The sequence below is a fragment of the Panulirus ornatus genome, chromosome 49 (genome assembly GCF_036320965.1).
Source record: "Panulirus ornatus isolate Po-2019 chromosome 49, ASM3632096v1, whole genome shotgun sequence".
In the NCBI taxonomy this organism is placed as follows: domain Eukaryota; kingdom Metazoa; phylum Arthropoda; class Malacostraca; order Decapoda; family Palinuridae; genus Panulirus; species Panulirus ornatus.
The window spans coordinates 10035004-10052129 of NC_092272.1; the positions used below are offsets into that span (position 1 = coordinate 10035004).

The 17126-nt window shown below is 43.2% G+C and overlaps 1 protein-coding gene across 1 annotated transcript; it reads left to right on the top strand.

Annotated features, from left to right (window-relative positions):
• The first annotated feature begins 5411 nt into the window (after positions 1-5411).
• Positions 5412-15199, top strand: ATPsynC (ATP synthase, subunit C). The gene is made up of 3 exons (XM_071690964.1): positions 5412-5510; positions 5724-5800; positions 14557-15199. Exons 2-3 carry the CDS (start codon positions 5744-5746, stop codon positions 14860-14862), a joined length of 363 nt encoding a protein of 120 aa, XP_071547065.1. The 5' UTR covers positions 5412-5510; positions 5724-5743; the 3' UTR covers positions 14863-15199.
• The last annotated feature ends 1927 nt before the right edge of the window (positions 15200-17126 follow it).

Genomic DNA, 17126 nt, shown 5'->3' on the forward strand with positions numbered 1-17126 from the left:
AAAGACGAGACCTATTGCTGGCCAGGGATTAGACCCATTCTTGGCGAGGAACGAGACCTATTGCTGGCCAAATATTAGACCCATTGTTGGCGAAGGACGAGACTTACTGCTTGTCAGAGATCAGACTCATTGTTGGCGAAGGACGAGACCTACTGCCGGTCAGGGATCAGACCCACTGTTGGCAAAGGACGAGACCTATTCCTGGCCAGGGATCGAACCCATTGTTGGCGAAGGACGAGACCTATTGCTGGCCAGGGATTAGACCCATTCTTGGCGAGGGACGAGACCTATTGCTGGCCAAAGATCAGCCCCATTGTTGGCGAAGGACGAGACCTATTGCTACCACGGATCAGACCCATTGTTGGTCAGGAACCATTCTTATTGGCAAAGGACAGGACTTAGGGCTGGTTAGGAACCAGGACCATTCATGGCCAGGGAACGGACTTATTTTTGGCCAAGGACCAGAATTCTTGTTGGCCAAGGACCAAAATCATTGTTGGCCGGGGACCGAAATTATTGTTGGCCAGGAACCAGGTCCATTGTTGGTAAGAATCATTATTGACCAGGGACCAAACTTATTCCTGGCTAAGGCCCAGGCCCATTGTTGATCAGGGACAAGACCCATCGTTGACCAGGGACCAGCGCCCACGTTGGACAGGCATCATAACTCATGTTGGGCAGGGATCGAGGCCCATGTTGGATAGGAATCATGACCTTTGTTGGCTATAATTTATGGCCCAGGTTGGTTATGGGCCATGGCTCATGTTGGGTAGGGATCATGGCCCATGTAGGTCTGTGGTCAGACTCATGTGGATAGGGCCCATGATCCATGTTGGTAGGGATCATGGCCCATGTTGGGCATGGATCATGACCTATGTTGGGCATGGATCGTGATTCATGTAGGGCATGGATCATGGCCCATGCTGTACAAGGATCATTACTCATGATGGGTATGGAACATGACTCATGTTGGGCATGGATCATGACTCATATTTTATATAGATCATGACCCATGCTGGGCATGGATCATGACTCATGTTGGGCATAGATCATAGCCCATGGGCAGGAATCATGGCTCATGTTGGGCAAGGATCATGACTTATGATAGGTAGGGATCATGACCCATGTTGGGCATGGATCATAACTCATGTTGGGCAGGAATCATGGCCCATATTGGGCAGGGATCATGACTCATGATGGGAAGGGATCATGACCCATGTTGGGCATGGATCATGACTCATGTTGGACATAGATTATGACCCATGTTGGGCAGGGATCGTGGCTCATGTTGGGCAGAGATCATGACTCATTTTGGGCATGGATCATGGCCCATGTTGGGCAAGGATCATGACTCAGGATGGGTAGGGATCATGATCCATGTGACTCATGCTGAGAATGGATCATAACCCACGTTGGGAAGGGATAATGGCCCATGTTGGACAGGGATCATGACATGTTGGGTAAGGATCATGGGCTATCTTCGGCAGGGATCATGGGCTATCTTGGGCAGGGATCATGGCCCATGTTGGGAAGGGATCATGGCCCATGTAGGACAGGGATCATGACATGGGCAAGTATCATGGCCCATGTTGGGCAGGGATCATGGCCCATGTTGGACAGGGATCATGATTCATGATGGGCAGGGATCATGGCCCATGTTGGACAGGGATCATGGCCCATGTTGGACAGGGATCATGGCCCATGTTGGGCAGGGGTCATGACCTATGACGGACAGGGATCATGACCCATAATGGGCAGGGATCAAGACCCATAATGGACAGGGATCATGACCCATGATGGACAGGGATCATGACCCCTGATGGACAGGGATCATGACCCATAATGGGCAGGGATCAAGACCCATAATGGACAGGGATCATGACCCATGATGGACAGGGATCATGACCCCTGATGGACAGGGATCATGACCCATAATGGGCAGGGATCAAGCCCCATGATGGGCAGGGATCATGACCCTTGATGGACTGGGATCATGACCCATGATGGGCAAGGATCATGATCCATGTTGGTCAGGGATCATGGCCCATATTGGGTAGGGATCATGGCCTATGTTGGCCAGGAATAACGGCCCATGATGGGCAGGGATCATGGCCCATGTTGGACAGGGATCATGACCCCTATTGGAACTGGATCATGGCCCATGTTGGACAGGGATCATGGTCCATGTTGGGTGGGGATCATGGCCCATATTGTGCAGAGATCATGACCCATGATGGGCAGGGATCATAATCCATGTTGGACAGGGATCACGACCCATGATGAGCAGGAGTCGTGAACCATGACGGACAGTGATCATGACCCATGATGGGCAGGGATCATGATACATGATGTACAGGGATCATGACCCATGCTGAGCAGGGATCATGGCTCATGATGGGCAGAGATCATGACCCATGATGGACAGGGATCATGACGCATAATGGGCAGGGATCATGACCCATGTTGATTACGGATCATGGCCCATGTTGGTTACGGATCATAGCCCATGTTGGTTATGGATCATAGCCCATATTGGTTACAGATCATGACCCATGATTGGAAGGGATCATGACCCATAATGGACAGAGATCATGACCCATTATGGGCAGGGATCACGACCCATGATGGACAGGGATCATGACCCATTATGGGCAGGGATCACGACCCATGATGGGCAGGGATCATGACCCATGATGGGCAGGGATCACGACCCATGATGGGCAGGGATCATGACCCATGATGGACAGGGATCATGATCCATGATGGACAGGGATCATGACCCATGATGGACAGGGATCATGATCCATGATGGACAGGGATCATGACCCATGATGGACAGGGATGATGACCCATGATGGACAGGGATGATGACCCATGATGGACGGATCATGACCCATGATAGGCAGGGATCATGACCCATGATGGACAGGGATCATGATCCATGATGGACAGAGATCATGACCCATGATGGACGGATCATGACCCATGATAGGCAGGGATCATGACCCATGATGGACAGGGATCATGGCCCATGATGGACAGGGATCATGACCCATGATGGACGGATCATGACCCATGATGGACGGATCATGACCCATGATGAACGAATCATGACCCATGATGGGCAGGGATCATGACGCATGATGGACGGATCATGACCCATGATGGACAGGGATCATGACCCATGATGGACGGATCATGATCCATGATGGGCAGGGATCATGACCCATGATGGACGGATCATGACCCATGATGAACGAATCATGACCCATGATGGACAGGGATCATGACCCATGATGGGCAGGGATCATGACGCATGATGGACGGATCATGACCTATGATGGGCAGGGATCATGACCCATGATGGTCAGGGATCATGACCCATGATGGACAGGGATTATGACCCATGATGGACAGGGATCATGACCCATGATGGACAGGGATCATGACCCATGATGGACAGGGATCATGACCCATGATGGACAGGGATCATGACCTATGATGGACAGGGGTCATGACCCATGATGGACGGATCATGACCCATGATGGGCAGGGATCACGACCCATGATGGGCAGGAGTCGTAACCCATGATGGACAGCGATCATGACCCATGATGGACAGTGATCATGACCCATGATGGACAGGGATTATGACCCATGATGGACAGGGATCATGACCCATGATGGACAGGGATCACGACCCATGATGGGCAGGAGTCGTAACCCATGATGGACAGCGATCATGACCCATGATGGACAGTGATCATGACCCATGATGGGCAGGGATCATGACCCATGATGGACGGATCATGACCCATGATGGGCAGGGATCACGACCCATGATGGGCAGGAGTCGTAACCCATGATGGACAGCGATCATGACCCATGATGGACAGTGATCATGACCCATGATGGGCAGGGATCATGACCCATGATGGACAGGGATCATGACCCATGATGGACAGGGATCATGAGTCATGTTGGGCAAAGATCATGAATCATGTTGGGCATGGATTATAAATCATGTTAGGCATGGATCGTGAATCATGTTGGGGATGGATCATGGCCCATGGACAGGGATCGTGGCCCATGCTGGATAGGGGTCATGATCCATGTTGGGCAGGGATCATGACCCATGTAGGTCAAGGACCATACTAACTTTGGCCTGAGATTTTGACCCATGTTGGGTTGGTATCATAACCCATGTTGGGTAAGGATCATGATCCCTGCTGGCCAGAGATCATGACCCATGATGGCCAGGTACCAGATTCATGTTAATCAGGAATCGTGACCCATGATGACCTAAGATTATGACCCATGTTGGTCATGGACCAGACTAATGTTGGTCAGTGTTCATGACTGGGCAAGTATCATGACCCAAGTTGGAAAGGGACCGTGACCCATGTAAATCAGTGACCAGACTCATGTTAGCCTGGGATCATGACCCATGTTGGGTAGGAATCATGACCTTTGCTGGCCAAGGATCATGACCCATGCGGGACAGGAATCGTTACCCATGGTGGCCAGATAACATGATCCATGTTGGCCAAGGATCAGACTTATGTTGATCAGGGATAATGACCTATGCTAGCAATGGATCGTAACCCATGGTAACCAGGACCATGAATCATGTTGGCCAGGTGCCATGACCCATGCTGGCCAGGAACAATGACCCATGCTGGCCAGGAACGGCAACCCATGTTGTTCAGGAACGACGACCCACTTTGTCCAGGGAGCAGACTTATGTTGGTCAGGGATGAGACATGTTACCCAGGGACCATGAAACATTTAGCCAGGACCAGACATTTTGGCCGGAGATTAGGTCCCATCTTGGCCAGGTATCATGGCTTATGGTAAAACTAGAGCCATGATATCCACGTTATCTGCCAAGTTTGTGTACAAATGTAAGAAATTTTCATAACAGCTTTGAAATTTATCTTTTACCATGCCATAATGGACATGAATTAAGGTCGTGAGAGTTATTATGGAGTCTTTACCACTTGTTAATGGGAGCGGAGCACGAAAAATATCATGTTTGAAATCTGCGCCATCAATGGCCAGCTGATCAATGCAAAGGGCACTTTTATCCTCGAAATATTAAGTTTGTGATCTAATATTGGATATTTCTCTGAATTATTTATGCCAATTTATCAGTCTACTATAGTGAATGGGAATGAGTTAGAAATTACTTTCTGAAGTTTTAATTCATAAAACAATTCACAAGAATTTCAGTAGCCGTAGCCCTTGGCAAGATCTGTATTTTAAGTTACTTAATAGCATTCTTAGTATTTATAATCAAATAATAACTGTTTACCTTTTTCATAAAAGATATATTGCAAGAGATCACAGGTGTGTAAATTTTTTTTTTTTTTATCTCATATTTGTGCTATTGGTCTGGTGGTGGGGGGGGGGGGAGACGCATGCGCAGTGTGAGGGGGAAGACCGGCTCCGGCGCAGACGACGGGCCCACTATCCTCCGTCACATCAGAGAGGCAACGTTACCGTTACTGGTCAGTATTTAGGATAGGCCTTATTGTTAGTTTTGTGCTTTAGGATAATGTAGGGGTTAAAGACCAAGAAGTAGAGTGTAAGATGATTGTGTTGAAGGAGTTAGTGGAGAGAGACGAGCGGTAATAATTGTAGTAGAGGCTGAGATCTTTACGCCGGCTGTTAGTGATGAACTGAAAATGGCGACGATTGTTAACCGGCTGTTTCTTTTCCAGGTAAAACAATAGTCAACATCATGTATGCTGCTAGGCTCGCCCTTCCCATCACCAGGAATGCTACCAGGAATGTTACTGTAAGTGGCTTGAAGGATTGAGTATTCAGAATGGACAAATATATCTTAGATGCTAGTCAAGTTGTTTTATGTAATGTTCATAGTATATAAAGTCGGTACCAGAGTTATATCTTCATAGTAAAGCATTTCACCAGAAGTGAAGATGAAATATTTGATTATTAGCATAGAATAGCGAAATACCAAGTATTCTACAAACTTGTATGAAGAAGGTTGGGGAACTTGTGTATTATGATGTGGAATGAATGTACCATTGTCAAGTGATTAGTGGGATTTGATTGTTAATGGAAGTATATATTAGGTGAATAATTGGTTTAGATTATGTAAAATACTTGGAGAACTGGAAAAATATGGATGCTACACATGTCCGTTTAAATTTAGGGTTATTAGAATGTAATTTACTTTTTTGGATCGTGATCAAGGATGTTAGAAATTTAAATGTGTAAAGAAATGTCTAATGTTATATGGGAGATATCTTAAGCATCAGTTCGATCCCTAATATTTTTTGAGTGAAATTATTTTTGATGAGGTCTTTGTTAGGATGCATACTGTGGAATGCATTGTGGGAAGTTAAGCATAGATCTGCCTATCTTACAGGCACTTTTTCTGGGTTATTTTTTTAAAACTGATGCTAGTTTTGTACATAAATAGGAGGAATTTGACATAGGTCATATGGAGCTAGGGCTTTGAAGTAGAGGGAGAATGGGTAAAAATCAGTCAATAGTTTGTGATGCATGGCTAACACTATCAAATAATAAATGAACAAGAAGGGAATACTGTTCTGTGGACTGTACAGTATTCACCTGGCACTTGAATCTAGAGATTTATTTTGAATGCCAGGGGAACGCTCATAATAAGGTGCCAATAAAGGTGTAGAAATGCCTATTTTCTATTAATAGAATAATAGCATTTGTGAATCCTCCTTTTTCATAACATTTGAATTAATTTCTTTTGCAAACATTTTAGGCAAATTCAGTTGTCTATAGATTAGGGCTTGAATTAATGCATGCGATATTTCCCATTCGTAGTCATTCTTATTTTGACATCTGAACTTTGTTTACATCCCAGCAAAACTTAGAATATATTTTTTAGTTTATGCCCCACAGTAATTATGAAATATATATGCAGTTGATCTGATTTTGAGAAGCACTTTTGTCATGTACATCAGAGCTTGTAAAAGAATATAGATTTAGGAAGGTGTACTTATAAGTTTTCTAACTTCTATAAACTAGAAATACCCATTTTTTTTAATTGATCTTAAACATTGTAAGAATTCGGTTGTAAACTTGTCATTATTTGAAAGTAATGGTACTGTATGATAATTTTGTTTCTCCAGAATTTGAAATTCATGTTCAATTGATTTTTAAAAAGTGCTTCTCTTAGCTCGTAAATGAGTTAAGTGAAGTTTGACTTATTTGATTCATAGATATTTCATTACTTCTGCAGGGCATAAGCTACAAATTTACCGAGTTTTTAATATTAGCTTTTCAAATGCATTCTTTTAGTCATTGCATGTGCTTTTGATTTCAGCATTGTACAATATATATCTGATGCCCTGTTCACTCTTAGAACTCCAAGGGGAGTTGCTGTGGCTACAGTCTCCATAACTTTGAAAGAAAATGAGAAAATTGTCAGTTCTAGAACACAGTTATTATGGACAACCAACAGTGTTTTTGCTACATGATCCTGCCTGATGAATTTGCTGGAATTTTTTAGTTTTCAGAATTGGGACAAAAATGTACTGATGTAATATATATAGATTTCCAAAAGGCTTTCGATAAGTACCTCACATGGAATTGAATTGTGTATGGGTCAGAAACTTTTTTTTTTTTTTTATACTTTGTTGCTGTCTCCCGCATTTGCGAGGTAGCGCAAGGAAACAGACGAAAGAAATGGCCCAACCCCCCCATACACATGTACATACACACGTCCACACACGCAAATATACATACCTACACAGCTTTCCTTGGTTTACCCCGGACGCTTCACATGCCTTGATTCAATCCACTGACAGCACGTCAACCCCTGTATACCACATCGCTCCAATTCCCTCTATTCCTTGCCCTCCTTTCACCCTCCTGCATGTTCAGGCCCCGATCACACAAAATCCTTTTCACTCCATCTTTCCACCTCCAATTTGGTCACCCTCTTCTCCTCGTTATCTCCACCTCCGACACATATATCCTCTTGGTCAATCTTTCCTCACTCATTCTCTCCATGTGCCCAAACCATTTCAAAACACCCTCTTCTGCTCTCTCAACCACGCTCTTTTTATTTCCACACATCTCTCTTACCCTTACGTTACTCGATCAAACCACCTCACACCACACATTGTCCTCAAACATCTCATTTCCAGCACATCCATCCTCCTGCGCACAACTCTATCCATAGCCCACGCCTCGCAACCATACAACATTGTTGGAACTACTATTCCTTCAAACATACCCATTTTTGCTTTCCGGGATAATGTTCTCGACTTCCACACATTTTTCAAGGCTCCCAAAATTTTCGCCCCCTCCCCCACCCTATGATCCACTTCCGCTTCCATGGTTCCATCCGCTGACAGATCCACTCCCAGATATCTAAAACACTTCACTTCCTCCAGTTTTTCTCCATTCAAACTCACCTCCCAATTGACTTGACCCTCAACCCTACTGTACCTAATAACCTTGCTCTTATTCACATTTACTCTTAACTTTCTTCTTCCACACACTTTACCAAACTCCGTCACCAGCTTCTGCAGTTTCTCACATGAATCCACCACCAGCGCTGTATCATCAGCGAACAACAGCTGACTCACTTCCCAAGCTCTCTCATCCCCAACAGACTTCATACTTGCCCCTCTTTCCAAGACTCTTGCATTTACCTCCCTAACAACCCCATCCATAAACAAATTAAACAACCATGGAGACATCACACACCCCTGCCGCAAACCTACATTCACTGAGAACCAATCACTTTCCTCTCTTCCTACACGTACACATGCCTTACATCCTCGATAAAAACTTTTCACTGCTTCTAACAACTTGCCTCCCACACCATATATTCTTAATACCTTCCACAGAGCATCTCTATCAACTCTATCATATGCCCTCTCCAGATCCATAAATGCTACATACAAATCCATTTGCTTTTCTAAGTATTTCTCACATACATTCTTCAAAGCAAACACCTGATCCACACATCCTCTACCACTTCTGAAACCACACTGCTCTTCCCCAATCTGATGCTCTGTACATGCCTTCACCCTCTCAATCAATACCCTCCCATATAATTTACCAGGAATACTCAACAAACTTATACCTCTGTAATTTGAGCACTCACTCTTATCCCCTTTGCCTTTGTACAGTGGCACTATGCACGCATTCCGCCAATCCTCAGGCACCTCACCATGAGTCATACATACATTAAATAACCTTACCAACCAGTCAACAATACAGTCACCCCCTTTTTTAATAAATTCCACTGCAATACCATCCAAACCTGCTGCCTTGCCGGCTTTCATCTTCCGCAAAGCTTTTACTACCTCTTCTCTGTTTACCAAATCATTTTCCCTAACCCTCTCACTTTGCACACCACCTCGACCCAAACACCCTATATCTGCCACTCTGTCATCAGACACATTCAACAAACCTTCAAAATACTCATTCCATCTCCTTCTCACATCACCACTACTTATCACCTCCCCATTTACGCCCTTCACTGAAGTTCCCATTTGCTCCCTTGTCTTACGCACCCTATTTACATCCTTCCAGAACATCTTTTTATTCTCCCTAAAATTTACTGATAGTCTCTCACCCCAACTCTCATTTGCCCTTTTTTCACCTCTTGCACCTTTCTCTTGACCTCCTGTCTCTTTCTTTTATACTTCTCCCACTCAATTGCATTTTTTCCCTGCAAAAATCGTCCAAATGCCTCTCTCTTCTCTTTCACTAATACTCTTACTTCTTCATCCCACCACTCACTACCCTTTCTAAACACAGAAACTGTCTTACTGGAAGAAATCGGTAAGTAGTATTAAATGGCAAAGACACAGATTGGCTAGATGTAACGAGTGGTGTACCACAGGGGTCAGTCCTAGGCCCTATTTTTATAATTTACATTAATGACCTAGATTTTGGTTTTATCAAAGATCTTTGCTGATACTGAACTTGGGGATAGAGCGGGCAGGACTGCGAAATGATTTGGAGAGATCTTAACTTACTAGCAGAGTGGTCAGATAGATGGCAAATGAAGTTTAATGATTAGTGTAAAGTTGTGCTCTTTGGAGACAAGGATATGTGTTACGACTACAAATTTCAGAATTTCTAAGAAAATGAAAAGGACTTTGTTGTCATTAGCAACAATTTCAAACACACTAAACAGTGTCAACCAGCAAGTAAAAAAGGTAACCAAATGTTAGGTTTCATAGTCAGGAAGATGGATTATAAGACGTCAGAAACAATCCCGTATAAATCTCTAGTAAGACCACGCCTTGAATATTCAGTTCAGTTTTGGTCCCCAAACTAAAAAGAATGAGGAAAATTTAGAGCAAGTGCAAAGATGCATGACAAATTGATCCCATCCTTTAGAAATCTGGCATACGAAGAGAAGCTAAAAAAACATACTTTGTGATGACTTAATCAAAGTGTTTAAAATTCTGAAGTTTGATAGAGTAAACCATGAGCATATTTTCTAAATACATGAAAATGTGATTACTTGGACAAATGGAATAAAAGTCAAAGCTAAGAGATGTAGTATGGATGTGGGAAAACCTTTTCCTGTAGGTGTGTTTAGTGCTGGAATAAGATACCGTCAGATGTAGTGAATGCTAAAACTATAAGTACCTTAAAAGGCCGTATAGACATATAAATTCAGGTATAGTTTGATTAAACACCAGACATCGAATGATTTTCACTCATTCTTGTCCATACCACACCATCTTCACTGTCCTGCCATAACTTGCATTAATTTCCATTTGCACTTCACACTCCCTGCCTGGGTTTCTCCAATCCATAGCTCATCCATGCTACAACTTTTACACATCTTCAGTCTCCCTTCTTTTGTCCACAGTCATACCATTCACATTTGGCACCATCACCCTCAATCACTCGTTCCTTTTAACTCGTCATAACTGGTAGGCTCCAGTGCTGCTGCTTGGCCTTTTGTGCCTCTCCTTTGACATGTCATTGGCAGAGGGCATCTCCTGCACAATGTTTCTAGAGGCAGCATTTTGTTTGGAAATCATCAGAGAATGCACATGGTGTTTATGGGACAATTCAGTTTGCTATGCAAGAGACTTGCTGAGAACTTCTTAGTGGCACAATAGCAAGAAAACTGCCTGAGAACTCTGCACAGCATTTAGCCAGACAAGCCATGAAACAGAAGGGCACAAAATCAAATGACAGTATCCCAGCCTGAATCATGATCTGCCACAGCACATTGACAAAACTTATAAAATTGGTTCCATTCACCTTGCCCCAGTACCAGAAGATTGACAGCTTTGTGTTGCAATTGGTTTTACTGAGGGAATCTGATACGAAAATCTGAAAGCCTTCATTTGTGGTAGCACGGACAAGAGAATTGGCCGACTTTGTCATCGAGAATAATCTTAGGCTCGTTGCAAGTGCTGCCATGGGAACATTTTAAAAAAAATTGTCAAAACTTGTCAAACTTTCCCAGTAGCTACAAAATCAAAGAAAGGTGGGTGAGCAAGACATGATACTAGTTCCTTGTAATTCTGTGAAGAGCCAGCACTAGTCCCTCCTGTTATTTTCTAATTGAAGCAGATTATCTATCTTGACGGTGTGGCTGGAGACTTGTGAAGACTTTCAAGGAAGGCAGGATGAAATGGTCAAGGTTTTGTCCCACACTCCAATCTGTTTCTCCTCTCTCTCAGGGCTGGGGCCACTACACCAACACTGAAATTCCACAGTAGCAGAACATGTATGGCTATGGAGTGTACATTTGCTGATATGCCCAAGTCTCTGTTTGAACCTTAAGTGAAGGCAGAAGACATCCCCCTTGTCAGGCAGGCTATGGTAGTAGAGCTTAAGAAGCAACTGAGCCCACATCCAACCAGTGTTATTGAAGCAGAAAAATACTATGGAGGGGATTATGTAAAGTTCATTTGAAGAGCTCTGTCTGTTGGTGACAATCACATTCAAGCTTCTCCACTCATTAGGAGGAAAGTTCAAATGGCTAGGATGGGATGATATTGAAGCAAATCATATCAGGTGTGTATTTTATGGCCCAATGCTGTTAAATGGGTGTTACCCCTTCACACTTCCTAGACGGCAGGAGATTTGAGCTTCTGCACAAGTACTTAAATATGTAGTGAGAACCAGATGTGTCAGTTTTGTAATGACATGAACTGTAGACAGTGATTGCCTACATTAGTCTTATTTGTATGAGCTTTGCCTGCATGTAGTCTTTTAGATAAAATGTGGACAACTTTTCATATTGGAATTGTTTAAAAGCATAAAATGTTTACCTATTACCTCTGAGGCTGCTGCTTCCTCTTTAGCTGTCTATCAAATTCCCAGCCAGTGAAGCTTAAATTAATGAACATTATGCAAGTAAGCTTTGAACCATGCACATGATTGTGACATATTTCTTCACCAGGTGTTGGGCTTGGTAGTTAACTTTTTTTCATGACATGTAATCTACAGTAAAGGTACCACTTGGTTTTCCAGTTTTTTGCAACTGGCAGAGTTGCCGATTGACAATATATGTGGTCACTCTTTTTCCAATTGGCAAAAGAAAGCTAAAAGTGCTAGCTGAGTTCCCTACATCATGGTTAGTACATGAACTTAGTCGTACATAAATGCAATAATAAAACACATTGTTAATCTCGCTGGAAACTGTTAGTTTGCATTTTGGAATTTCCTGCCTCTTATCTGACACATCACACAAAGCTATAAATATCCTTGGAACTTTTTATGCCTAGACCTGAAAATCCTCAACTTGCACAAATTCAATGCCTTATCAAAATCAATTAGTGTAAGGTTTAGCATTTTGGGGTAGTTTCAGTGTAACCTGTGTGGCAGGGAAGCAACAGGAATGGATGAAGGCAAGCAAATAAGAATATGTACATGTATATTATTATGCGTGAATGGGCGTTTTTGTATATGTTGTGTGTGCGTGAATGGGCGTTTGAGTGGATGGACCATTCCTCGTTCGTGCCTTGGTGCTACCTTGATGATGTGGAAATCAGCAAATATGCAGTATGTTGTGGATGAGAGAGCTTGGGAAGTGAGTCAGTTGTTGTTTGCTGATGATACAGTGCTGGTGGCTGATTCAGGTGAGAAACTGCAGGGCTGGTGACTGAGTTTGGTAGTGTGTGAAAGAACAAAGCTGAGAGTAAATGTGAATAAGAGCAAGGTTATTAGGTACAGTAGGGTTGAGGGACAAGTCAATTGGGAGGTGTTTGAACGGAGAAAAACTGGAGGAAGTGAAGTGTTTTAGATATCTGAGAGTGGATTTGGCAGCGGATGGAACCATGGAAGCAGAAGCGAATCATAGGGTGGGGGAGGGGGCAAAATTCTGGGAGTGTTGAAAATTGTGTGGAAGTGGAGAACATTATCTCAGAAATCAAAAATGGGTGTTTGAAGAAATAGTGGTTCCAACAATGTTATATGGTTGCAAGGCATGGGCTATAGATAGAGTTGTGCGGAGGAGGGTGGATGTGCTGGAGATGAGATGTTTGAGGACAATGTGGTGAGGTGGTTTGATTAAGTAATGAAAGGGTAAGAGAGATGTGTGGTAATAAAAAGTGTGGTTGAGAGAGCAGAAGAGGATGTTTTGAAATGGTTTGGTCACATGGAGAGAATGAGTGAGGAAAGATTGACCAAGAGGATATATTTGTCAGAGGTGGAGGCAAGTAGAAGTGGGAGACCAAATGGGAGGTGGAAAGATGGAGTGAAAAAGATTTTGTGATCGGTTGAAAGGTGTGCAAGGAATAGTGAATTGGAACGATGTGGTATACCGGGGTTGACGTGCTGTCAGTGGATTGAACCAGGGCATGTGAAGCGTCTAGGGTAAACCATGGAAAGTTGTGGGGCCTGGATGTGGAAAGGGAGCTGTTGTTCCAGTGCATTATTACATGACAGCTAGAGACTGAGTGTGAACGAATGTGGCCTTTGTTGTCTTTTCCTAGTGCTACCTCGTGCACATGAGGGGGGAGGGGGTTGTAATTTCATGTGTGATGGGGTGGTGATGGGAATGAGTAAAGGCAGACTATGAATTATGTACATGTGTATATATGTATATGTCTGTGTATATATATGTATACGTTTAGATGCATAGGTATGTATATTTGCGTGTGTGGACGTGTATGTGGGTGGGTTGGACCATTCCTTCGTCTGTTTCCTTGCGCTACCTCGCTAACGTGGGAGACAGCAACAAAGCAAAATAAATGAATATATATATGTGCTACCTCCCTGATGTGGGATATGGCAATTAAGTATAACAAAGTACATGTATATGTATGAGGAGTTTTCTCCCATGTAACCAGGGATAATGTACATGTATATACATACTCATGCCTGTGTACTTATTCATACCTGCATACCCACGGAATGGCACAAATGCATAAAGGAAAAGAAAGAACTTGTACATTCTCTTATCCTCTAGCATCAGAGTTAATGCCAGGAAACTTTTTTTTAAAACGGCAGTACGCACATATTTAGAATTTTTGTATTGGAAATTGTGTATTCATTGAAATATTTTTGGATTGGGAGTGGAAATCACTGATAATTAAGACTTTTTTTTTTTCACAGGTGGTGAGCCAGGTTACGGCCCGCCCTCTGGCTCTGGCTCCAGTAACTCGCAGTTTCCAGACCTCTGTTACATCAAGAGATATTGATTCCGCTGCTAAATTCATTGGTGCTGGTGCTGCTACAGTTGGTGTTGCTGGTTCTGGTGCTGGTATTGGTTCAGTTTTTGGTTCCCTTATCATTGGTTATGCACGTAATCCTTCCCTTAAGCAGCAGCTGTTCTCATATGCCATTTTGGGTTTTGCCTTGTCTGAGGCCATGGGTCTGTTCTGCCTTATGATGGCCTTCTTATTGCTGTTTGCTTTTTAAGTTACAGTATGAATTGGTGAAAGGGAGCCCCATTATTGGGCAGTGGGATTGCCAAAACAGTGATTGGATGTGCCTCCTTCACCTATGGGCTGAGATGAACATCATATTTATGAGGTTGTAGAGTGCTGTCTTAAAAGCTGTAGGCTTTTTCACTTGAAATGGAATATGAATGTACATATGGACTAATATAAGCTGTTCATGTCTTGTTGGCATACAGATATACCCCAATTTAGGCAATGTCAAAACTACACTGTTGCTAGGTCTTGAGTTACATAAGGAATCCCAAGTTGTGTACAATTCCTGTGTATAGAAAATTTATAAATAAAACATAAATTTTTTTTGTATTTATAGCCTGCTGTTCCATGTTGTATTTAGTGAAAATGACATGAATTTATCTATTTATAAGCTTTTGCAGGTGATGTAGTTTACATTTGGACTAACTGGTTTAAAAAGCGAGATATACATAAGTATACTTATGTAAGTAGGAGAGGTGGCCAGAGAGCGTTATTGGATTACGTGTTAATTGACAGGCGCGCGAAAGAGACTTTTGGATGTTAATGTGCTGAGAGGTGCAACTGGAGGGATGTCTGATCATTATCTTGTGGAGGCTAAGGTGAAGATTTGTATGGGTTTTCAGAAAAGAAGAGTTAATGTTGGGGTGAAGAGGGTGGTGAGAGTAAGTGAGCTTGGGAAAGAGACTTGTGTGAGGAAGTACCAGGAGAGACTGAGTACAGAATGGAAAAAGGTGAGAACAATGGAAGTAGGGGGAGTGGGGGAGGAATGGGATGTATTTAGGGAATCGGTGATGGATTGCGCAAAAGATGCTTGTGGCATGAGAAGAGTGGGAGGTGGGTTGATTAGAAAGGGTAGTGAGTGGTGGGATGAAGAAGTAAGAGTATTAGTGAAAGAGAAGAGAGGCATTTGGACGATTTTTGCAGGGAAAAAATGAAATTGAGTGGGAGATGTATAAAAGAAAGACAGGAGGTCAAGAGAAAGGTGCAAGAGGTGAAAAAAAGGGCAAATGAGAGTTGGGGTGAGAGAGTATCATTAAATTTTAGGGAGAATAAAAAGATGTTCTGGAATGAGGTAAATAAAGTGCGTAAGACAAGGGAGCAAATGGGAACTTCAGTGAAGGGTGCAAATGGGGAGGTGATAAGTAGTGGTGATGTGAGAGGGAGATGGAGTGAGTATTTTGAAGGTTTGTTGAATGTGTTTGATGATAGAGTGGCAGATATAGGGTGTTTTGGTCGAGGTGGTGTGCAAAGTGAGAGGGTTAGGGAAAATGATTTGGTAAACAGAGAAGAGGTAGGAAAAGCTTTGCGGAAGATGAAAGCCGGCAAGGCAGCTGGTTTGGATGGTATTGCAGTGGAATTTATTAAAAAAGGGGTTGACTGGTTGGTAAGGTTATTTAATGTATGTATGACTCATGGTGAGGTGCCTGAGGATTGGCGGAATGCATGCATAGTGCCATTGTACAAAGGCAAAGGGGATAAGAGTGAGTGCTCAAATTACAGAGGTATAAGTTTGTTGAGTATTCCTGGTAAATTATATGGGAGGATATTGATTGAGAGGGTGAAGGCATGTACAGAGCATCAGATTGGGGAAGAGCAGTGTGGTTTCAGAAGTGGTAGAGGATGTGTGGATCAGGTGTTTGCTTTGAAGAATGTATGTGAGAAATACTTAGAAAAGCAAATGGATTTGTATGTAGCATTTATGGATCTGGAGAAGGCATATGATAGAGTTGATAGAGATGCTCTGTGGAAGGTATTAAGAATATATGGTGTGGGAGGCAAGTTGTTAGAAGCAGTGAAAAATTTTTATCGAGGATGTAAGGCATGTGTACGTGTAGGAAGAGGAAAGTGATTGGTTCTCAGTGAATGTAGGTTTGCGGCAGGGGTGTGTGATGTCTCCATGGTTGTTTAATTTGTTTATGGATGGGGTGGTTAGGGAGGTGAATGCAAGAGTTTTGGAAAGAGGGGCAAGTATGAAGTCTGTTGGGGATGAGAGAGCTTGGGAAGTGAGTCAGTTGTTGTTCGCTGATGATACAGCGCTGGTGGCTGATTCATGTGAGAAACTGCAGAAGCTGGTGACTGAGTTTGGTAAAGTGTGTGAAAGAAGAAAGTTAAGAGTAAATGTGAATAAGAGCAAGGTTATTAGGGACAGTAGGGTTGAGGATCAAGTCAATTGGGAGGTAAGTTTGAATGGAGAAAAACTGGAGGAAGTAAAGTGTTTTAGATATCTGGGAGTGGATCTGGCAGCAGATG

Coding starts and splice junctions, on each gene's coding strand:
- ATPsynC (XM_071690964.1), top strand. CDS start 5,744: ATGTATGCTGCTAGGCTCGCCCTTCCCATCACCAGGAATGCTACCAGG. Junction 5,801..14,556: donor ATGCTACCAGGAATGTTACT/GTAAGTGGCTTG, acceptor TTTTTTTCACAG/GTGGTGAGCCAGGTTACGGC.